The 24,391-nt window shown below is 38.3% G+C and overlaps 3 protein-coding genes across 3 annotated transcripts; 1 reads left to right on the top strand and 2 right to left on the bottom strand.

Moving 5' to 3' along the window:
- Window positions 1-5,711: 5,711 nt before the first annotated feature.
- LOC131475606 (heme-binding protein 2-like) lies at window positions 5,712-8,385 on the bottom strand. Its single transcript, XM_058653831.1, has 7 exons — window positions 8,339-8,385; window positions 8,169-8,228; window positions 7,595-7,679; window positions 7,398-7,515; window positions 6,287-6,429; window positions 6,017-6,180; window positions 5,712-5,918 (listed from the first exon to the last, which is right to left on the bottom strand). Coding segments are annotated over exons 1-7 (651 nt in total). The 5' UTR covers window positions 8,341-8,385; the 3' UTR covers window positions 5,712-5,839.
- Window positions 8,386-10,482: 2,097 nt separating this feature from the next.
- On the top strand, window positions 10,483-14,729 carry akt1s1 (AKT1 substrate 1 (proline-rich)). Its single transcript, XM_058654161.1, has 6 exons — window positions 10,483-10,640; window positions 11,094-11,845; window positions 11,936-12,203; window positions 12,343-12,426; window positions 12,517-12,692; window positions 13,927-14,729. Exons 2-6 carry the CDS (start codon window positions 11,489-11,491, stop codon window positions 14,062-14,064), a joined length of 1,023 nt encoding a protein of 340 aa, XP_058510144.1. The 5' UTR covers window positions 10,483-10,640; window positions 11,094-11,488; the 3' UTR covers window positions 14,065-14,729.
- Window positions 14,730-14,847: 118 nt separating this feature from the next.
- zgc:195001 (uncharacterized protein LOC567531 homolog) lies at window positions 14,848-21,668 on the bottom strand. Its single transcript, XM_058654162.1, has 5 exons — window positions 21,561-21,668; window positions 17,594-17,620; window positions 17,366-17,428; window positions 15,890-16,029; window positions 14,848-15,634 (listed from the first exon to the last, which is right to left on the bottom strand). Exons 1-5 carry the CDS (start codon window positions 21,613-21,615, stop codon window positions 15,230-15,232), a joined length of 690 nt encoding a protein of 229 aa, XP_058510145.1. The 5' UTR covers window positions 21,616-21,668; the 3' UTR covers window positions 14,848-15,229.
- Window positions 21,669-24,391: the final 2,723 nt, after the last annotated feature.

The raw sequence follows: 24,391 nt of genomic DNA, 5'->3' as shown, positions 1-24,391 counted from the left end.
TTGTCTTCATGCCCTTATTCTGAATTTCTTGGTTTCTCATCATGGTCAGCGTTTTTAAAAAATGTAACCATTGAATTACGAGGACAAATTGTTTGATCCTTCATCAGTTCACTATTTTCATGTGGTCCTCTGTCCCTGTCGGCAGCATCACCAGCACTGAAGATAGTCCAGTGGATAAGAACGTCGCATCACGACTCAAAACATTCTACGACATATGTGTGTGTCTGTCTGGGTGTTTCAAAAACAACAAAACCAAATTAAAAATCGTCAATAGCAAATAAAACAACTTCCGAAAACCTAACTAAAACTCTCCATCGTGTGTGTGCTTTCATTTGTTTGCGTCATTACGATTTCAACTTCACCATCGACAACTCTGGGATAATGGGAGGAAAGAGCTCGCCTTGAAAAGGTGCGAGTTGGCATTTTTTGTTGAAAACGTTCAAAATGAGATAAACAAAGTCATAGTTTAGTAAGATGTCCAACATGAGAAGAAAAAGTCATAGTTTAGTATGACATCCAAAATCAGACAAAAAGTCATAGTTAGAGTGTTCAAATGCTTTGCAGAGATACAAGATATAGAGGTGCAGAGATACAAGTTACAAATGCAGTTTATTTAAAATTTAATTTTCATTATCATTATCATTTTTAAATGTCAATGTAACCACATCGGCAGGAGTGAAAAAAGAAAAGAAAAAGAGTTTGGTTTACAACCCTGGACCCTCATTCCAAAGTGCAATTTCTAACCAGCTGAGCTAATCGAGGCAACACATCACACCAAATTTTGTCCAAGTCCCTCCCTAGCCATAAATAATACATTAAAAAACTGAAGCTGCGGGCCGTACAAAATCTGCCGTGATTGGCCACACTTTGGACATGCCTTATTTAGAGAAAGTGGTATTTTGGTGGAATCACCCTTTAAAATGTGTAGGGAGAGAGAGAGAGAGAGAGAGAGAGAGAGACAGAGACAGAGACAGAGACAGAGAGTGAGAGAGACTCAGAAGCCCTACCCTACCTTTCCTGCTCCCTGTCCCTTTAAATCAGACCTGAAAACATTTTTATTTACTGCAGCTTTTTCTTAAGTTCTTAAAATCATCTTACTTATCGATTCATTCTTGTCTTTTAAATGCACTTTGTCACTTTTAATCTATGATTTTCTTAATGTATTTCTCTGCCCTTGTAAAACATTTTGAGTTGCCCTGTGTATTAATAGTGATGTCTGTATTCCATCCATGATATCACGCTACATAATCTGTTACAGCTGGTGACTGCATGAAAAACACCTGCAAGAAAACTTCTTTTATTTATCAGAGCCTATTGTAAATGTCACAGAATCAACACAAACATACTAGACAAAAATACTTTGACAACTATATTATACATTATTTTTAAAGTGCTCTTTGGTATTTTGTTTCTGAATAATATAAATGTATATATATATATATATATATATATATATATATATATATATATATATATATATATATATATACGTGTGTGTGTGTATATACGCTTACCAAATTATCAGTAGGAGTAGTAACTGTATTAAGTAGCCAGATTTCTTGTGAGTTACTATCACTAAAGCAGGAGCTACTGCAGGATTACTCCTAAATAATGACATTTTAAAATTTCAGATCAATAATTCTAATGACATGAACAAACATGCTTGATCTTTGCATTATGGTGGTTGTTTTTGGAGCTTTAAAACAATTTTACTCAATTATTGTTGTTGTTACATAGTTGTTTCTGTTATTGTTTGTTTTGTGTGCAGGTTTGTGTTGAGTGTTCTCACACATACTTATCCTTGTGCACAAGCCACTCTTTCATGACAACATCTTTATGTCAAGTCATTTCATAAATAAATGAGACACATGAGTATGTACCCATGTCATTGGAACCGTTAAAATAGGCAAGTAATCGTGGGTATCCAATAATCTGTGCATCCTCCAGGGTTGAGGCTCTCACTATTGTTGCAGCTACTTTGACAGATTCATAACGACGCACCTGGGACACAAAGAAAACATAGTGGAGTGGGTTTTTAAAAAGTGTCAGGAACCTGAAGTGTTTAAACATTTATTTTTTTGGGGCTCGCCTCATAATCATCTGTTTTACAGATCACATTAAACAGTAAGCACTGCTTTGCCTCAGCACAGAAAGGCAGAGAGCTGTATCTGTGAAATTATAATGGGAAATATTAAAAATGGCACTGATGCAGATGTTAAGTTTTCTTCAATTTAATCACCTTTGACATCTAGATTTTCAGAGCAACCTCTGTTATGGTCAAATACAGCAACCTGTTAAAAGGATGATTATATTGAGTTTTCTTACCCAACTTGGGCCTCAGCTGTCAGCAGCAGCAGACAGACAACAAGCCCTGACAAATCTATCTATCTATCTATCTATCTATCTATCTATCTATCTATCTATCTATCTATCTATCTATCTATCTATCTATCTATCTATCTATCTATCTATCTATCTATCTATCTATCTATCTATCTATCTATCTATCTATCTATCTAATTTTGCAAACAACTTAACAAGGCCTATTACATATTTGATAGAAGTCCCAAATTGAAATTTAATTGAATAGATTTCATTTTAATACACATAATCCAGATTGAAGATATTCCATATCTTTATCTTCTTTCCACAAAGGACAGCAGATATTGCTGAAAAGACATTGTTTCACAGACATTGTTACAGAAAGACAGATTTTCCCTGGTCCTAAATCCTGAGCACTTAAAACCCTGCATCACTTAAAGAGAAAGAAGAAACTCGCTGATGCAAAGGACAAAACCCCAAGGCAAAAACAGAGCAATGTAGTTTATGCAGTGCAACGTAATGAGGATTATACTGAAGTTCACATTGGAGAAACCAAACAACCACTGCATGATGAGTGAGATGAGCTCTCACAGATGAGTGAGAGCTCATCTGGACAAAAACTCATCTGTCCGCCCACATCTGAAGGACACACATGATGAGCTAAATGATCAATATAAGTTAATCATTTTCATTTAATATGTTCATATAACTACAGTTTATATATGAACATATGAAATGAAAATTATTAACTTGTATTGATCATTTAAAGAAGGAAGAATGGAAAGTATGGTTAAGGTTAGAGGTCAGGCTCCAAATGAATGAAAGTCAATGCAGAGTCCTCAAAAGAATAGCTGTTGGAAGTTATACGAAATCACATTTTAGCGTTTAAAAAATGCAGTGACATTCTGAAAAGCTCTATATATCACAGTGGAATCAAAATTGTACACAGAGTTGCAGTGTTTTTTGTCTTTATTTGACTTCTGAAGCTCCTGTGTCACATATTTCTTGGTTTTGTATAAGGGAAGCTGATATTAATCAAAAGTAGAAGGAGGGATACATTTTGTACCCCCTGGTGATAAGAATAAGTAACCAGAAACAGAGATGTTTCAACCAAGGGGAGGACATTTGAAAAAAAAAAAAGTCTGTAAACATATTGTATGTTTAGTGTGGTTTATCATATGTTTTCTGCTTAAATTTGGAAAATGATTCTCCCATTATTGCGAGAAGTAACTGGGGAGTTAAGTAAATTAATAAAAAGGTAGTATTGTTTTCTACAGACTGGGAACTGCTTAAACCATCAATAATATTAACTTCTTTGATTAATTTAACTAGAAGGTAAACATTACATGTCATTCATGGAACATTTGAAGTTGAACCAAACGGAAAAGTAAATACAGGTACACGGACGCTCTTCTGCACTCAGCAGTTATTAAATTAGCTTCATGTTGGTTTTAGTTCATTAAAAAGTGATGTCATGTGAATTAGTTCACGTAATTATTATATTCAAGGTGCACAAGTATGTGCCTATATTCGACTGAATATTAATTTGAACAGAATGTATATTGTTCCAGGTGTTTACCTGCAAGGTAAACAAACCTTAAATGTTCCAATTTCGTAGGAGAGAACAAATATTTAATGGCGGGTCAAATAGCTGCAGGAAACACCTGGAACAATATACATTCTGTTCAAATTAATATTCAGTCGAATATAGGCACATACTTGTGCACCTTGAATATAATAATTACGTGAACTAATTCACATGACATCACTTTTTAATGAACTAAAACCAACATGAAGCTAATTTAATAACTGCTGAGCGCAGAAGAGCGTCCGTGTACCTGTATTTACTTTTCCGTTTGGTTCAACTTCAAATGTTCCATGAATTTTACCAAAGCTAGTGTAAACATCCTGTAATGACTGCCCAAGGCATCCTGAACCTGATAAAGTCATTTGCTTTAAACAGTTCCATCTGATATATCACTTCAATTAATATTCAAATAACTTTATTATTTTCATCTGTGCAGTTGTCATCATCATCTGGTTTGGAAATAATACACGAGCCAAGAAAAATAATAAATAAAACTTTAAATAACACAAACCAAGCGGAGGGAATTGAGTGAATTAGTCATTAAAATCCTGTCTCAAAAGTTTCATAAAGTCAGTCCTCTAAAGTTTGGTGAACACTCTTCTAAAAATCTACAAGAATAGAACAAGACCAGAAAATAGTCAGGTGGTTTATATGTCACCCTCTTTGACACTCTTCCCTGCAGCATATATATATATATATATATATATATATAGATATACTTTTTTAGGTATACTTTATATACTGCTTTGTTATGTCTTGGCAAACAAGTGACATACAGAACTACTATTGGAGGACATTGATCTTTCATATTGTTGAAAGAAGACAAGAGTACACAAAAATATAACAGGTCTGAGGGAGTGGCCAATTTTTCAAAACAGAATTGGAATAAATTGCCGCCTTGGACGAGACTGCATTGTTCCAGTTTCTGAACACATAAAGCAGCTGGCTTTAGATTAGACCTGTAAATGACATGATATCACTAAATACAATATAGACTCCTCATCTAACAAATACCTCTCCTCCAATTATTTCATGGTTTCAAGTTATTGTTTAGTGAATAAATAATTAACCCCAAAACATTGTAGAATAAGAGTCACCACCACAGCATCCCAGGTTTTTTTCCAACAACCTCTCTGAAAGAGTCATTTTAGAAGTAACTGGTGTTTTCTTGGCCTCCGTTATCATCAGTTTGTAGAGTTTTCTTGACCTGATTAATGATCATAAACTTAGAGAAAATGTTGGCTTCATCACACCTTAACTCTGTGAGAGAATCGGTGAAATCTGGTGTATTATATTCCATCAGATCATTTCCAAACTATCCACTTGGTCTTTCATTAAGGTTAACATATAGGAATACTCGTATCAACTGCAGCCAGCTGCTGTTCAAATTCAAGAGAACATCTACAGATATTAATGTTGTGCTGAAATGTCCTCATATTCCTGTTTGTTATTATTTTTTATTCATAATAATTCAGTTCAAACTCATTTATCAATAATGAGCGTCAGTTAAGACACACACTCTCCAGCCATCCATTTTATTTTCAGGGTCACAGGGTCACACCTTTGGCTTTCATGAACGTTAGTCTTGCTGCTTGTTCCTGATCTGCTGATGTGTGTGTGTGTGCAGTTCTTCTCTGTGACCACTAAGGGGCAGTAGTCCAGTGCTCTCCTCAAGAGATATTCATAAGTGTGGACATAAAGGTGGTGACAGCAGATTTGGACATGACACCTTGACAGCAGCGTGTACGAAAGTATATAAAACAATCTCCTCTTTTGTAAATAAAGGCGTGATGATCTAATGTGATGTAATAAGCAGAACTTTATTGAACATTTGGCTCCATGTCATGATTAATATGGTGCATCTAGAATAGATCATCTACATTTCCCGAATCCTCGTTGTCACAGGACACAAAGTCCAGCTGCAGCAGTTCAGTCCTCACTGAAACACACCGGCTCCCCCTCAGCGACAAACCACACCTCGTTGTGTTTTTTATCCATTGAAAATGGACTGCAAAAAAAACAACATACATTCACGTCATAATGTATTACATATTTGATCGTTATCACCAAATAACTTTTTCAATGATCAATGGGAGAATGACTTACTAGTTATACACAGCGGCGTGGTGAGCTTGTCTTTTGAAGTTTGCACCAACTGAATCAAGTTTGTTGGACAGAGAATTTGCGTGCATTTCGTCAGTGTCTTTCCAGAAGAATTCACTGTAGTTCTTTACGTACACTTTCCTGTCCGGTGTTTCGCTGATGTACACCTGCAAGTCAATTTTAATCATTTGCTAGAAAAAGCTTCTGGTAGATGTCACAGAATCAGCTCAAACATGTCAACGAAACAATGACTGAAGGGCAACAGAAACTTACGCGTAAATCCGTAGGCTTTGGGGGATTCATCTGATATTCAGATGGCAGCAAGAAACTCATCTCGTACATACCTATCCCCAGAAATGTATACTTGACTTCAGGTATTGTCATCACAACGGGCGATGTCATTTCAATGTTATGCCCTAACAACACAACGGCACAAGAATCACATTAGAAACATAAACTGCACACAACGCATGTGATAAATATACACAATATACCATATGTAGTTGCCTCTAACAGTATCTACTTTCTGATCACAATTATAATTGAAATGTTGTGTCGCAGCATATTTGACCCAATGTCAAACAGATGATGAAAAAAAATTGCATTCATCTCTGTGTAATATTCACTTTTTTTTGTTGGAATCAAATTCACCTGGGACATTATTGCGGTTGGAATACAATAAATAAATGACAAAGTACATGCTGGCATATCCACCTAATGCCTAATGTTTGTGTTATCATTTAATTAAAAAAAACTTTAGACTTGAGTGGCATCAATGAAAATACAATGATTTTTTATATAGAAAACTGCTCTTTATCCGCTTGAACTGATCGGCAACGGATTATGATTTATTATCAGGGCCGGAGAAAGCCTTTATGGGACCCTAAGCAGAATTTGATTTTGGGCCCCTCCTCCCACCACCTCAGAGTAGCCTTAGGGCTTTTTAGTGCTTACTATTATTGATACAAATGCAACACTATTAATTGCATAATAATTGTATTCCAAGTATAGTTGTGTTATTAACACCAAACCCGTGTCCCTATTTGTTTTTACCTTGCAGTAAAATCACAATGCTGGCCTAGTATTGATTTGCATGTTCGTATTCAAAGTTCTAAGTGTGGTGATACTGAACTTGAATTAAACAACCAGTGAAATGACTTTGGTTCTTCAACTCCAAACGTAACATTATTTAGATATCTAAATATATCTAAAGATTTCTAGATTTATTTGTGGCATCTATTTTTTTTCTTCTACACACTATATTAGATCGAAGAACGTATTTTTTTTGGGAAGCACCTGAGCAGTAGAAGAATAAGACAAAAACTGAGAGAGTAGAGGGGGTAAAAAGGAGAAAAAGTAATGTATGTATCTCAGATGTACAAACCCCCATCGTTCTCTCCCCTGATGTACTTAAACAGATATTGGAAACAAGAAAATGCTGCCAAATCAAATGTGGTGGTCATGTTGGTTGAAGCCCATTTTGCAGATTCGTAGTGACGCACCTGTGCACATGAGCAAAAATGGTCAAGTACACTTTCAGTAGTTTCAGTCAGTAAAGGTGTCAAAGGATTTTTCTCTGACCTCATAATCGTCATTCTTACAAATTTGTTCTTTGTACAGCAGGCACTCCTTTGTGTCAGTGCAGAACTCCAACTCAGAGGAGTTCCTGCAAGAAACAAGAGAGGACACTATTTAAATAGGGCATTAACGGGTATAATGTATTACTGTCTTCAAATACTACTGAACAAAATACAGATGAATACACTTTTTTAAAAATGTTATAAGGCAAAGAAATGTAACACTGTACAAAATAAAGTAACATAATAAACACTTTAAAAGAGCTCAACATATATACAAAACCTGGAAGCATTCATTTACAAATTTCAAAAATGTACAAAAGTAAACGTAAATAAAAGAACACAGATTCAATTATTTAAGGAAAAAGGGGGTACAGCCGAGTTTATTGCATTTGAGGAAGAATAATTACACATTTTACTAATGTGAGTTCATTGTCATCAATTCATCTTCGTTAGCAAATTTGTAAACTAATCTGAGTCGTTAAGGCGATAATATAACAGTGCATAGTATAGGAGCACTTTAATTTCAAAACATGATGGTCAAATGCAACAAGGGAGATGAAATAGAGATTTCTTACCCAACTCTGGCCTCAGCCGTCAGCACCAGCATAAAGACAACAAGCCCTGAAACACAGAACCTGGAACACACATGGAACATGCAATGCAATAGTCTGATTTTGCTAAACTAGAGAAATTAGCAGAGTAATAACACAACATTTTGGCATATTTTATGCAAAAATATACTTACATCCTGACTGAGTATTGTGTTTCTTCTGTGTGTTTGAAAACGGTCCAAAGCAGATATTTATACAACTTTTGGTTATAAAAGGATATTAGACCACTCCCACACAAACACATAACACACCATGGACTGACAAAACCAATGAGAAGACAAAGCAAGGAATAAAAATCCTGGGAAGAATTAAGAGTGTTTAACACTGATGTATATAATCACTGAGGGATAATTACACAGTTAAAATTACAGTGAAACTTGTGCAACAAATGATATAACTACCTTAGATGATACCAGACAGAAATATTAGTCCATACAAAGACAAAACACTTGAAATATCACCTGCTTTTTTTATTTTTGTATTTAGTTTAGGTGCAATAAGTGATTGATTTATCTTTCTGATCCATCAACAATCAAAAATGTATTCAATAGTCAATAATTGCATAATGAAAACAAAGTTTTAAACAGGATAGCCACATCAGGTGGCAAGTATCGTGAGCATGGGTAAGTATTACGTTACTGCAGGGCCCCTTTGTTAGCTGTTAGACTTTGAAAGAGCTTGTTCCCATGCAATACAGTTTACCACCTTTTGTTGAAAATGACCTAAATGACAATCCAGGGTGTGGGATTCACACCATACAAAGAGACGCAAGGGGCTAAAGAAGTGATGATGCCATGTACAAGCATTTGTGCCTCGAGAAAATGACCATGATAACCTATACAAAACACAAAACCACTTTTGTTCCTTTATTCATTCACGAGAGAAAAGCACAGTTCCACCCAAAAGAAAAAAACACAAGAACAAGAATGTTTTGAGGACCAAATGTACAGAAGAGGATTAGCAGGGCCAAATGTAAAAAAGCCTGACGTCAGAATTAGGACTTTTCCCCCCTCAAAATTCTGACATTAAAGGCATAATTTGGACTTTACATTTTTAAATTTTGTTTCCAAAAAATCATATGCGGCCTTAATCATCCTTCATACAAAACACCTTCAGAATTCTGAGATTAAAGTCAAAATTCAGACTTTTGAGATTTGTAATAGTTATTGTCTCTCTGCAGTATTTTGTCTTTTGCTGCTCTGTATGTCTTTGTAATTTGTTTTGTTGTGGGTTTTTTTGTACAGTATACTTGTTTGTGTAATTGTAGCTGCTCTGTGTCTCTTTGTAGCTGTTGTGTCTTTGTAATAGTCATGTCTCTCTGTAGTTTTTTTGTTTATAGCTGCTCTATGTTTTTGTATTTGTGTGTGCTTCTTGTAGTTTTGTGTGTATTTGTAACTGCTCTGTGTCTCTTTGTAGCTGTTGTGTGTGTCTTTGTAGTTGTTTAGTGTCAGTTTGTATATATATATATATATGTGTATAATATATGTATAATATAGTATAATGTATGTATATTTTTAGTTATCACTTTGTAGTTGTTTTGACTTGTTGTGATTGTCTGTAGTTGTTTTGTGTACCTGTGTGTGTGTGTGTGTGTGTGTGTGAGCAGCTGTTGGGTGGGTTGGCAAAGTGCACGAGAACAAGGGAGTACGAGCCCGCTCGATCACGTGTACAACGTGGGTTCGATTGGAAGGCAGTAAACAGGTGACGTCAGAACTGTATCAAGTTGAGAAGACCGAAACAAACCCGGATACGAGCTCACTACACCTTTCAAATTAAAACATTACATTAGTTAGTTATATATGTCAAAAGGCAGATTATGTTTGACATGATATTGGTTTTAGATGATTGTATAGAAGTGATAAAATCATTGGTGGAAGCCTTTCACAAACCTTTGGCAAAAAATAAACTATGATACAGATATTAACCGATACAATCCCTAAAATAAACCTGTATGCACACCTCAGTTGACCACTCTACACCACTGATATCGCTCTATTTCTGTGGATTTAAAGTGCATACTGAACTCTTACAGCTTGAAACTTGCACTGGTGCTGTTAACTTTCCAGAATTCCTGCAAACATGGTGGTGTGCGCAAACTGAGTCACATGACGTCTGGAGTCCTATTCATAAAGTAAAGACAACGGACACATTTCATTACAGGTTAGTTCATTGTATTATTCAATTGTTATTACATTATTATAGCAAAAGACATATTTACACCTTATACCCAGTAGTGGGGGGTGAAATAAAAGCTTTTATTGTGAAAGGGTTTGCCGGAAAAGCTTTAACCAGCGGTCGCTTAGTTGAAGCTGGTGCAGAGCCTAGCTAGGGGAGAGAAACCGTGTGAGAAGACAGAATCCGTGTGATTTAAAAAAACAACGAATAAAGTTCAAGGTCAATAAACATCTGCTAACGTGGAAGAAGGAAACAGGACAGGTAGGTGAACGTCTTCCCACGATACTGTTGTTTGTACTTGCGCGTCTCTGCTCCTGTGCCTGAAAATGGAGGTGAAGTGTGGTTCCATCATGAAGCGGTTGCACACAAGACTGAATCAACAACAAGAAGAAGAAGAACAACAACAACAACAGCAGCAGCAGCAGCAGCAGCAGCAGCAGTGTCGTCTATGCTGGAAAGTCTGTAGCATGCAGTTTGAACAGAAGCAGAAACGAGTGGCAGTTGAGGAGGTTTCATCGTGAACGGGATCATTATCATGCTACAGTAGCTTCAGTAGTTAGCTCTGGACAGTGGGGGTGGGGGCTGCGACATCTGAGTACTGATTTGTTTGGAGGATGTTTTTTGTGCTCAGTGACAGACGTACGTGAACTCAGGAGGTGAATGATGTTGGTGTCTTACAGGAAACCTGCTCTTCTCTGTTTCTATTGTTCTTAGGTATCACCAGCAACTTGGAAACATCTTTTCTCTCCCCTGGCTCTTCAGTGTGTAAATAAATTGGTCACTATAAAAAAATAATATACAATTATATTCACACACACACATATCTCTATATATAATATAATATAATATCTCAAAATCACCCAGTGCCTCTCTACCTGACAAAGCATTATTCCTCCCCTGCTTCTTCACCAGTACAAAAAATATTCCAACACCAGCAACACAGAAGAAACAAAACTCAAGTTAGTCTTGAACTGTTTAGGCAAAGGCAGACTAAGTTATTCATCATTAAAAAACTGAGTCCGATGCCTACACAATCTGATTGGTCTGAACTCTACTGAAAACTACTCTCAGATAGTTAGTCCACTGAAGTGAGTTGTGTGAGCACCATCATGGCCTCCATCACCCACACATCCGAGCTTGAGATCCCAGACAACCACAAAGAGAGCTGGCTGGCACTACTTTCCGCTGCAGAAACATATTGCCAAAAGTCAGGCTGTGACTTGGCCATACTTACAGCCTGTAAAAAGTTTCAGTCGTCCAGTGGAGATGGGATGAGGAAGTGTGACTTCTCCTACAATGTATGGGGTCAGGGGCTTTTGGCAGAGTCGGCGTGTCGCTACAAAGACGACATTGGTGTGCTTCACTCCACAACCATGCTAACAGCCCAAAAGCACACACGCCATGTTGGGGTGGAGAGGGGAGCCAAGCTGATGGTTGACCAGACCTCTGACACTGGACATAGGGTGGTAAGTAGCCTGCTTGTGTTGAACACATGCACACATAGTTCTCATCCACATGCCCGCATCCATAATATGGTGAATTGTTTGTTGTTACAGAACTTTACAGGAGATGGTGGGGTGGGTGGAGTCAGTCCCAACAGCAGACTGTATTCCCAAAGCTACCCTTCAATCTACAGCACAGGAGCAGTTACTGGGCAGGGTGCTGGGCCCAATGGTAATGGAGAGAGGGAGAGGGAGAAGAGTGTGCTGGAGGCTGAGCGAGAGAGACAGAGGTCTGGGATTGTGGATTTAGAAGAGGAGTGTGAAGATGAGGAAGAGGAGGAGGACATGGATGACAGGAAAACCTATGGGAATGAAAGTGCTGGTGAGGAGTAACAAAGATTATTTTAGAGATGCAATAATTCTATAGCCAAGAAAATCAGACAATCTCGATTTGGATAATTGTTCTTCCTTGTCTTAATTACAACTATATTCTGAATATTTACGTCATTGTTGTGCTTCAGGTGTTTTCTCTATGGACGAGGACTCTCTGTCTCGGGACTGCGAGCCATTCTTTGAATCTGATGGAGAGGAGGAGAGCACAGATGGTAAGAATTAAAAAAAAAAAGCTGCATGTATCTACAGAATATCTGTGCCCCATCTCCATTATTATTATGTCTTTTAAATGTCCACCTCAGGCTCTTTGAGTGAAGATGCTCCTCCTCCATCTCGTGGCATGGCCATGGGTCACAGTGTATACTCGTTCCGTCATGCCAACCCCATGGCTCTGGCCCGCTCGCTGCCTGTATCTGTGCCCGTGTGGGGCTGTAGAGGAAACCGAGCCGCTCAGGGAGACGGCAACAGTGGCGAGCGGGTGAGCGCACACACACACACACACACACGATCATTTCGCAAAGGACAAAGCTGCTGGTTGACATTAGTTTCTCAAGGATGGCTCAAATTGCAACCATGTAGATCACAATTAGCTCTTCTGTCCTGCTGCTGTTCAGCAGGTTAACATCGGTTGATCACATTAAATCACTCTACAATTTACACTAAACTGACTTTAGAAGAGCAATATTTTTTAAAGACTAGTGTTTAGTAGATATAATAGACATATGTTTATTGTGATGAAAAATTCATCCTGATAAAATAAGGACACTCAATGCATATTCAATCTTTTAAGACTAAATCAGATGATTTATTTGAAATTAAAATTATGTCAGGCATTTATCAGGTATTATAATGTTTATAGTGAAGTTCATTTTTCAAATCGCAGGCGGCGCATTATTTGTAAAAAGCCACAGGGTGTGTCAAAATATAATTTTAGATCAATTATTGTCTTGATCTATACACATCTTATTCTACAGACTGAAGACAACAGTGGCACTTATTGTACAGTTTTCCGGAACTGTTCTGATATCATTTTATGGGTTTTTTTCACCCCGTGCCATGCATAGTAGTACATGAGTAGATTATAATCACTGTCATTATTCTAGTTATCCAGGATTTTTGACCACTGGCGCATCAATATGAGAATTGGCTGTGGCCACCAGTGTTAAGATGCCAGTCAAACAAGGTTACATTTAGATGAGTTTAAGAGTTTTACTGAATAAATCCTGCAGAAATGTTCAGCAGCCAACTGGAGATAAGTTGGTCCAAAATGTTTTAATGTAGAAAGTTGTGAGTATGTTATTTAACTATAAAGACCTCTACTGTATTTTGCAGATATCAGAGTGTGTACTTTGAAAAGCTGCTGCTTTGTCATCCCCATGACAAGAGTGACTAGTTTCTAGGTTAGGTAATGAAAGAATAAATGAAGTGAGTTTTTGTGTGATGTTGTTGCAGTAGTGCTGACATAATTCATGCTGTCCAAGACAAAGAAACAGTTCAGTGCTCAGTATTCTGATGCACCAGCAAATGGCCACGACGGCTCCATCAGTTCATGTGACCATAAAAGTATGCGTGTCATTTGTGTGAGGTCATGCTAGGAAAATATTTTACAAACAGCATTTCACAAAATACTTTTTTTTTCTAAGTGAATGTGCAATAAGAATCAGAACTGACTCGTGACTCTGTTGAGCTCTGACTCTGTGTTTGTCATTCAGGTGGGCTGTGCCGACCTGGAGCACATTGCTGCCAGTATGAAAGCCCTGCTGGCACCTGGAGCCACTGACGGAACAGAAATGTTTGGGGCCCTGCCACGGCCCCGACTCAACACAGGGGACTTCTCCCTCAAGCACTGAGCGAGTGAGACAAGCAGACGGAAGGAGAAAGGGATTAAGGGGAGTGAATTACAGTGGATAAGGAAAACTGGGCGACACTGTTGTGACGGCACGGAGGGGGTTGGCCGATGTTTGTGAAATGGCGTAAAAGATGGTACCTCCACTTATTTCTCACTAACCCTAATTAATGACACATACTTTGAGGAGTAATGGAAAAAGTAATGTTGATATGAACACTAATAACATTTTCAACACTACCCCCAACACCACTGCCCTGTTACTACACATCTCACAGTACATGTCTCCAAACACTACATTAGGATTGGATCTCAAGAAGTGGTTGACTCAACGTGAAGCTTGTGGCTTTTAAAAAAATGTGAGTGGAGGACACCAGCACCTCCTCATAATATGCCTATTTGTACTTTTACTTTTGCCAATGAATGACTGACTGATAGTATGATTGTAAAGCAATACAGAATCATAGAGGACATTTGTTTTTGTTTTTCTCCAGATATGTTATTGAATTGATTGAATGAGAAAGAAACCGTGTGCGTGAGAGAGAGCGAGAGAGATGGATGGTTTGATTTAAAAAAAAAAAAAAAAAAAAAATGGAACAAATGTTCACATGTGATATTAAAAAAGTTCCATTAAGTTTTTGTTTCAAATAAAGGAGCAACACCAAGATATCAAGACTGGTGTAATTGTGTGTGAGCATGCAGTGTCACTGAAAATCCTCTAGAGGACATCAGCACTTCAACAAAGTCAGACTCCTGAACTAGAAACAAAAAAGAAAAGTGGCGTAAGTAATTTTCCAACAGTTGCATTTATTGACCACATTTAACACTTAAAAAAAAAAAAAAATACATAGGCTGCACTCAAACATGCATAGCACCTTGTACTATTAAAAACACTCAACTTTGCGTACTTTCTACATAAAGTAAATAAAATGTATAAATAAACACACTGTCAATAAAATAATTAGGCCCATTTGGATATATTATGTACTTAATGCTCCAGAGAAAGCAAACACAAGCTACAAAGATTTTATGGCATGTTTTGGTTCTGACCTACAATTTTGACACTTGTTCCCCAAACATCACTAACTTTACCTCATTCTTGACACCTTCTTAAATGTACACTACTTGATAGCGCCCCCCCCCCGATTGCAGGCTTTACCCCCCTCTCATCACTGATCCTTTTTTCGAATAAGCAAATTGGACTTTGTGCCAATCCAGAACCCGGGAAAAATCTTCTCCTGGCTGTCGAACTTGAACTTGTGAATCTCGCGCACTTCCTTCTCACCTTCTCCCACCACCAAGAGGAACTGGATGATGCCTGCAGGCTGGTCAACGTACATTCCTATGGTGGACGAGTCGGGGAGCTGGACATCCACATTCTCTCCACTGTGCCAGACCTGGTAGCAGGACCCAGACCAGCCCACACCCCAGGAGCCGCTGTTCTCTCCAAGACCACAGGCCCCCTCCTGGCCCTTACGGGGTGCGCTCTCACAGACCATCCCAATAACCACCCATCCTTCGAAGTCCACCTCCCAATACCCGCGATTGCCGAGCAGATTCTGCTTACACAGCACCTAGAACAGAGAGAAGGAACACAGTGGGTATTCATGACTTTTAGAATTAGTTTCATGTGTTAACAGAACATCCTGTTTTTGCCCAAAAATAATGTGAATAACTAAAGGAATAACTAGGTTTATTAGTATAAACTAATATTTAGAAATATGTATAATATAATATAAATATATATAATTACTTTTTTTATCATCATGACATCCCTCTGAAGATTGAGTACTTGCTGAGCTCAGGCTGTTTCCAGTGTTCAGACCTACCTGTGGTGAGTGTTCATATCTCTCAGGCCTGTTAGGGTAAGGGCAGATGGCATCAGTCGTACGAGCCACTTTAGACGCACCCTCTGAAATCCACAACAGTTTCTGCGCAGTTTTGTCATCCAGAGAGAGATCGAGCCAATCTGAGAGAACAAAATGCATAAAAGAATAAGATGTAAGGTGGGTATCTACCCTGACACTACGGCCTTTGGATTGCTTGATAACTGAGATATCTGTTGCAAAAATATGACTTCCCTCAATGTAAAAAAGCCCTAACAGATTAATTAAATTCCGAAAGAAAAGTAAATTAAGTGCAGAAGAACAGAAGGAAGAACAGGCTGCAGGGGCTGCTGATAAAGAGAGAGACCAGGACTGTAGTGGTGCTTTTCCACCATACAGTTCTAGCACTACTCGGCTCTACTTAGTTTGGTGTCAGACATGTTTTCCATTACTATAGTACCTCCTCAATGTGGACAGAGTCGCCATAGCATGGCTGCACAAAGCAGGATAAAGCGGTAGAAGATGGATGGATGGACAAACATACAAACTAGTGACGAGGAAAGCTGTTGTTTTCAGTGAACTGAATCATTAGAATCAGTTCATTAAAAAGATTTGTTCAGTACGACCTGCATAATCGGAGCACAGACTCTGTCACTGAATTTAAATATGGCTGAATGGGTTGCGATTCGGATCACGATTGTCGGCTTTCGGCAGTGCTGTCGCTAAATACACCAGACTCCTCTGTTAAATATTAAGATTTTAGAAATTTCCTTGCTAAATGTTGGAGATTAATGTATGTTAAAATGTAAGTCTTTTTAACTGACCTACAGTCCGGCATTGTTCGGTTTGATTCCTGTGTCGGACTTCGCTGACCAATCAGTGGTCGGCAGTCCGTCGGCGTGACATTTTAGTGTCTATTGCTAATAGAAAAGCAAAAAAAACCAAACAAGTAGAGTCGAGCCCTGCTAGAACTGCATAAAAAAGCGCCATAAGTAAAGCTGCAATTTGATTGCATAGGTTATTCGATAAAACTTACATTTATATACCGTACAAACACTGATGAACAGCGAACTTCACCTGCTTTGGTCCCTTCTCAAGCGTTTATGTGTGTATGTTTGTGTGTTTGATTGCTTCCCCAACGTTTCAGAGCAGAGAATGTTGCTGAATTTCACACCTAATTAGTAACTAGTAACTCATAATCATTCACATTTGGCAAGATTGTTAGTAACACATTTTCCTCGCTTTACACACACTTTATGACAGGTCTGAGAAATAGCCAGCAGAGAAGAGATATATATATATACACACATATACACACATATATACACATATATATATATATATATATATATATATATATTCTCCAAATCTAATAAAATTGTATTATATCTCAGCAACTCATGGTGTTTATTTTTGCACACTAAAGACTATGCTGGCTTAATTTTACCTTCACCATTTAAAATGTACAGGAGCTCTTACATTTCATGTAATCAGCCCTGGTGGTCGGTTCAGGGACGTTGGGCTCATATGGCGGCAGCATTTCTGTCAGACAGAAGACATAAGACAATTAGAGGGAACTGCATTCAAACTGTATCACGAGTGGTTGACTGAATTTACATCGCACCATTAATCAAATTTAACAAATTGATCTCATTATCTTTGATTAATGAAGCCATTCTAGCACCAATAGTTAATGTTGCTCTTTACCTTCTGCCACAGCACCGTTTTTTCTTCCTGTAATAAAAAGAAATACCGTGTTATTTTACCACAGCTGTGTGACAAATGTACGTTTTATGGACTCCCCTCAGAGATTCCTCTCACAATGGCTTGTATGAAATCAAATGTACTGCACTATTCAGTGTCAAGACTAAATACTCTCATCTTTCTCTGGAACCCCTCCCTTCATCAGTTTCTCTGTCATGCAGCCATTCATCTAGTAAATCACCTGCTGCTCTCAACATACAATAGATCACAGTGGAGTATGTGTGCCATGTCGGCTCAGCATTGATTCATGATGTTTCCGCCCAGGCTGTTGAAGGTTTAGGTTTCAAATGGGGAATCTATAGGCCCGAGCCTGCATTTGTTAAGCACACAAGTCACGGACACCGACAGCAGCATGGGTCTCATTCTAAGAATATACTTTCTACATGATGCTGTTACTTCACACCGCCCAGGGCATGTTTGTCATGTTGTGGGACGGTGTGTCATCTCTGTTCGTTTCTTCCTCCTCCAATTTGTAAGTCACCGTTTGTGTGTGTGTGTGTTCTGATAGTCGTAGAAAACCGGCCGGTCAGTTTGTCATTCATCACCACCCCTGCGTACGCCATCAACGTTAATGTGACCGCCTCTCCGGTTTCACACAGACAACTGGAATAACTACCCATCCTTCTTACTCACCTATCAGACACTTGTACTTTTTCTGTTGCCAAAATGATGCAACACAGGTTTTTTTTTTAATTTTAAATGGCTCTGCCATCTGCTGGATAATTGCAGCATTACATTACTGTGAAACTATGTTAGTTGGTTGCTCACATGTCGCAGTAATCAGATATTCAAAAATTTGAATTCCAAAACTGAATGACTTGTCTAATAATAATTATTACTAACATCTGAAGAGATAGCATGGTGAATTTATAGTGCCATAAGGAGGAAGAACTTTCTTTTAACTTGCTTTCTTGTAAATATAAAGAATGTATATATTATTTTAATCTTCAGCTTTTTTATTTGTTGTTTAAGTGATTGCTTTAGATGAATTGTCAATCTGTAGATGAGATTTGCCTGTGTGCACATAAGAGAAGGGAGGGTGTTAAGCTTAAGAGGTTTGCCTTGGTCAATAATGTGTCTTAGGTGTCCACATAACTACACTGACATCGTGTTGCTTGTGTCCTTGGGTTTGTGAGGAAGAGAGTCAGCTCTTCCAGGTGGGGGGCAGTGTATCATCCTTGAGCATGAGGAAAGTAACATAATCCATCCAACAAGCATGACCCTCAGCAGGGGAGGATGCCCATGGCACAACAAGAAGGGTGGACAGATGGGAGTGTGGTATCACATCTGCAAACATCGGAGGTGACTGAGCGGATGATGTTGCGTTCTCTGAATCATGTTGGCCTGAAGTTCATATGAATGTGGGAAGGGGTGTAGTGTTTCCACAGGGTGTGCCAACTTCTAAATAGCTTGCTTTTAAGAAAACAGTTGACTAACCCTTTAATATCTATGATACCATGAGCAAATGAATTGCGAATGTAAGTGTTATGCAGGAAACTATTATGCAAAATACAATTATTGGAGTAAAGCCACTAAGACCAGAAAATGTGATAACTGCCCGAACATGCAGATATCTGGAGAACTGGACCCCACTGAGACTTCAGATCCAATAATAGACAGATTAATGGTCATGCAGTTGTCATTGGAAACTGCATCACAGAGTAGAATGATGTGAGATGACAGATCACGTAATTTATCTTCCTTTCCCATCCTTTCCCCACAGCAGGTGAGGTGACAGATGGATGAAAGACAAGCTGAGTGGCATTTTGTTGGATTAATAAGGCATTAAGCAGAATTACGTAAGAGAATACATTCAGATGTTTCTGGCAACCACAACACTCGGCTAACCTCTGAGTGAGATATCAGCCTGGCTTTAAGTGAGGTGATATGGGGGTTCTGGTGATGCCAGCTCCCCAGTTGCTCTGGAGTTAAACCCCTTCAGATGTCTGTCCACACTCAGCGAGACAAACAGGAAAGTCCCAAATAGATGAACAGATCATGAATAAGATGGACGTCTTGACGTTACAGTGAGATACACATGTAAGAGACATGGTGAGAGACAAGTGCAAAACTGAGGTGTGAGGCATGAAAATATTTAAGGGGACCATTAAAAAGACTTGTAAAAACTGTGAAACAGCCACATTTGAGTCCATCAAAGATGAAGTTTCTTCAGTCAGATTGATAGGTTGGATTTAGATTTTTTTTTTTTTATCCGTCTGAGCACATTTTTGGCCCGGCCCAAAGGTCAGCACTGCTGGAAATCTGCATGCTTCACTGGGGCAGGTTTGAGTTGAGCAGTCCTGAGGTAAACTTCTCCCATCCCCTCAGACTCAGGCTCATCTCTCAGTGGGACATCGCTACTTTATCTGAGCAGATCGGTTTCAAAATGCCCCACTGAGGCAGCACATCAGAGGGAGGGAGAGTGTGAGAGTGTAGTGAAAAGCGGAGGTGGTACAAATCCCTCCGGTCCATGTCAAGTGTGAAGGATTTGTATGGCGAGTGCGTGGGTGAGATGGCGATGGGGAGGAGATAATTGTAAGGTCTTTACCTCAACATGTAAAGTGCCTCGAGATAATGAATGTTATGAATCGGCGCTATACAAATAAAATTGAATAGAATTGAATGAAACACATGGGAAGGAATATGGTCAAAGTTAGAGGAATTCAGTAAAGAAACTGTTGCTGTTAATTAAAAATGTTATTCAATCACATTCATTCTATTTTACGCAGACAAAAATACCATACTAGTACAGTTTGTTCATGTATTATAATTATAGTAACAAAGTAAACTGTTGGTGGTACCAGTGCCTTATAGACAAGTCAAAGTGCAGATACCGTGGGTGCTGGGTTAGCGTATAAAAGAGATGTTTTGCATTTTAGGTTGTGAATTATGGCGCAACATTTTTACACTTCATTGCTGTGGCTGCTCGGAGGGATTAGCAACATTTGGAGAGGGAATTTGGGACACTAAGCATGGATTACAAAAATTCAAAAGAGGCCAGCAGACGCACAATATACTTTCATATTGAGCAACTGGTGACAGGATGAAAATGAAGCAATGGAAGCTCTTTGAGACAGACTGAGGCAGTTGCCCCATAGAGAGTGAAATGAGATGGAAATATGAGCAATGCAATTGCAGATTTGACATTGAGGAGACTTTGGGAATTGACAGCACAAGAAAACATAACCTCTTTGGAGAGAGAATCTTTCAACACTTGTCGACATGATTAATGAGCCTGGCAGAATCCAAGGTGAGAAGGGATGTTTGGTGCCGTGTTGACTTTCAGGGATGGTCAGTATGAGATACAGTATAATAACATCTCATAAACAACATAGGAAACACGTAATAAATAGGTAATAAAACACTGACAAGCGATGAATAATGTACCATCTCAGGTCGTGACACTTTGAAACTAAACTAACATTGTTCGTGTCTGTAAACTCAACTAAGGCACGATTTTTGGACTGTGTAACATTTATATTACAGTGACAACATGATAAAAGCTGGATATTACTTTGTAAATAACATGGCATTGGTATAATATTATCCCCTCATTACTACATTATTACAATTGTTATCACCAAGATGGAAATGGCTTTAGAAAAAAAACACACAGAATTACCATAATATTACCTCCCAATTACATAATTACCATATTGTTACTGTACTGTAATATAAAGTGTTACCTCGGGTACATACATCACTGAGTTGTCCAATTTGGATTTTTTTCATTTTACTTTGATTTAGAAATGTAAAATCATACACACACAAAACTAATTTTTACTTTACTCTAATTCAAATACAACTTACCTTTAATATCTGAAAAAAAAATTTGTTAAATGCCAATTTTGGTTCATGTTCCACAATTATTAAATTTTTCACAGAGCGTCAGGTGAGGATGCTTCCCTACCTGCTTTCTTGGGCACAGACATGATTCCTTTGGGGCTTATCGTGCAGCTTGGCATCAAACAGGGAGGTCTTGTGGTAGCAGTGCCTCTGTATCTCCGCGGTGTCTCTTATTAACTTACAAATGGGTGGGGAGGGGGTAAAATGAGCAGGGAGGAGGGAATGTGCAATAAGTTCTGGTTGGATGCAACGTCTGCCCAAAGAGATGGTGCTGTCACGTGAAACTCGAGGTCCTTTCTTGGGAACAGAGACACGCAAACACCCGGTATTACCCAAGTATACATGGTCATTTGCATACACATGGACTGGGCATGTGCATGAGGTACATGCCTAACATCTGACACATTCACATAAAATTATACAAATGAATATAACTTATAAAAAGACAAACAGTGCTGCCAATGTGCTGCCCACGTGTTTCTTGAACTTTTGGTGCCTCAGTGGACACATTTCTGTGTAGAGAGAAGAGGACAGGGAAGCCGTCGACACTCAAGTAACTCCTTTTAATCGCGCTTGGATGCAAGTTAATCTGTCTTTATGTGGATTTGATGTACTATATCATTTTTTTTTTCCATTTTTCTCAAAGAGATGAGCACTAAGGAAATAAGCTTTTTTTCCCACGTATTCATCAGTTTAGTGCATTTACCTGAACTAATTCAAAGCCTGGGGGCAGTACAGTGAGCCTTTTTTTCTCTCAAAATATTGATTACAGATTTCCTGAGCCTGAGAAGAAGGATCTTACGCCATGATTAATAAGTGGACAAATCTGAACAAAACACTGTCGCTCCAGAATGCAAGGTAGTTTAAAAGAACTAAAGAAACAAACAAAAAATATTCTTTAGAACACACTGGTTAGAATTCCTGCACTCATCGTCAAATTTACAGGTATCTTGAGTCTTACTAGTAAAAATGTATGAGATCTGCAACAAATAGACAATTGTAAACTGAATCATTAGTTGTAATGTAATCTATTGAAGCTGCATTATGTCACTGGCTCATACTTGTACATTAAAAGTGTATCTAGGTAGCATTTGAAGAATAGCCGCAATGGAGATAGTGTTAAACCATGTCCACAATGTCTCCTCTATTCTTTCTTCTTATCAGCACCCACATGCTGATATATGTTCAACAAATGAAATGCAATAAAGTTTCTGTTTCCGTCATTAAGCTTCTGGTGGTATTGTCCTACATGCAGCAGGATATGTGTCTCCATTGAACCTCTGTGCCTGGACAGTTTCGTTAATTGCCGAACTCCCTGTTACGAGAAAGTGTCTCACTGCTATTTGAAAAATTTTGATGAAGTGCAACGACCTGCTTAGTGGCGGATTCTATTAAACCTCTTGAGTGAGCCACAAAAGAAATATTTCAACACCTGCTGCTTACTGCTGTCAGAGAAGGGGCTTAAATAGTATTGTGCCATGACCTACAATAAGTATGTTAAAAGCTGCTATGCAAAACACTTTACACTCAGTGATCACTATACGTACACTGCTTGGCCATTTAAAAAGCATATTATGTTACTTCATTACATGCTAATATGCGAAATGGCATCAGGGTGCCAGGAATACAGTACATTTAGTGCAAGGCTGTAATCTGTGAAGACCAGCTGGGCTGTCAAGACCTTAACTTGTAGTTTTCTTGGCTCTCACTTGATTGACAAGGCAGGTGCTTCGTCCTTTTCGCCACCCTCTTCACTTTTGTGAACATGCTGCGGTGTGTGTTTTTCCCAGAGCAACCGAAGCTTCTGCAACAACTGCTGTTTGTTCGTTCGTTCATGTTAATTATATATATAAAAAAAAACGTTACAAAATTATTCAAAAGGTTACATGAACAGTATGCTGCTCAAAAATGTCATAAAGTGAATCGGATTGGTCATGAGATTGGAAAATTAGGATTAACTTGAAAGGACAGAACAAAATGCAACATTACTGCTTGAGAATTCTCTGCAGTTTTTGTTTTCTGAAATTAGACCTCTATTGGCCCCAAACAAATGTGTGAGGCCAAAACTAGAAACTTGTAGGCAAGCACTGGCTTGATCTTCAGCTATTCAATTTAATTTAAATTATTTTTTTAATATTAAACCTTCACTGTAAAATGACTGAATTAAAACACAATGTATTGCCCTTCCTGAAATGCAAAGTTTCTTACAAATTAAAGTATATCTTAAATTTCACCTACATATGCACTGAACATAAATTTACATTTCACCCCTGACTTCCCCTAATGAAACCACAGTAACTTTACTCTCAACTATGTGCTGGAGCTGTGGAGGAGATAAAGTAAAAGCTAACACCAGTAAAAATATATATGCAGAGCATCAATAACAAACCACACGAGTTTAAAAGTGTCTACTTTTACAGTGTGGAAACAACAGGACAAAACCTCCACAGCTTCAGTGCAACATAAACCTGGTAACTGCTCCTAAATCACAGTGTGTCATGGTGGTGGTGATGGTGCAGGGAGGTGGGAGTCTTGCTTACCTGCACAACAGACGGTGTAACGCTGAGATGAGGGGTCCCCAAGCAACGCAGGGGCCTGAGATTTATGTGTAGCTGATACTATGCACACGGCAACCTGTTTCATTTAGGTAACATCGTGCTTTCATCTGCAGTATTTCTTTGGCAATCTCGTATTTGCAGGTTTGCAGTGGCTACAGAATGAGACATTTATTTTTGGATGAAGTGGAAGGTTTGTACCACCAATATTTTTGATATTAAACAGATCAGAGTGAATATGAGATGTCTGATTTCTTTACCCCAAACCTGTGCTGATTAGCATGAATTAATGATCACATTAGGAGAGTATTTTGATTTGATCACATTATGTAAACGTGTG

This window comes from Solea solea, chromosome 16 (genome assembly GCF_958295425.1).
Source record: "Solea solea chromosome 16, fSolSol10.1, whole genome shotgun sequence".
NCBI lineage: Eukaryota > Metazoa > Chordata > Actinopteri > Pleuronectiformes > Soleidae > Solea > Solea solea.
The sequence above is the reverse complement of the archived record's forward strand: the minus strand, read 5'-3'. Positions and strand labels throughout refer to the sequence as shown.

Coding starts and splice junctions, on each gene's coding strand:
- LOC131475606 (XM_058653831.1), bottom strand. Junction 7,516..7,594: donor GTAAGAATGACGATTATGAG/GTCAGAGAAAAA, acceptor TCATGTGCACAG/GTGCGTCACTACGAATCTGC. Junction 5,919..6,016: donor CACGCCGCTGTGTATAACTA/GTAAGTCATTCT, acceptor TTTTTTTTGCAG/TCCATTTTCAATGGATAAAA.
- akt1s1 (XM_058654161.1), top strand. CDS start 11,489: ATGGCCTCCATCACCCACACATCCGAGCTTGAGATCCCAGACAACCAC. Junction 11,846..11,935: donor CTGACACTGGACATAGGGTG/GTAAGTAGCCTG, acceptor TTGTTGTTACAG/AACTTTACAGGAGATGGTGG. Junction 12,204..12,342: donor CTATGGGAATGAAAGTGCTG/GTGAGGAGTAAC, acceptor GTTGTGCTTCAG/GTGTTTTCTCTATGGACGAG.
- zgc:195001 (XM_058654162.1), bottom strand. CDS start 21,615: ATGCCAAGCTGCACGATAAGCCCCAAAGGAATCATGTCTGTGCCCAAG. Junction 17,621..21,560: donor GTCTGTGCCCAAGAAAGCAG/GTAGGGAAGCAT, acceptor TTTTTATTACAG/GAAGAAAAAACGGTGCTGTG. Junction 17,429..17,593: donor AAACGGTGCTGTGGCAGAAG/GTAAAGAGCAAC, acceptor TCTGTCTGACAG/AAATGCTGCCGCCATATGAG.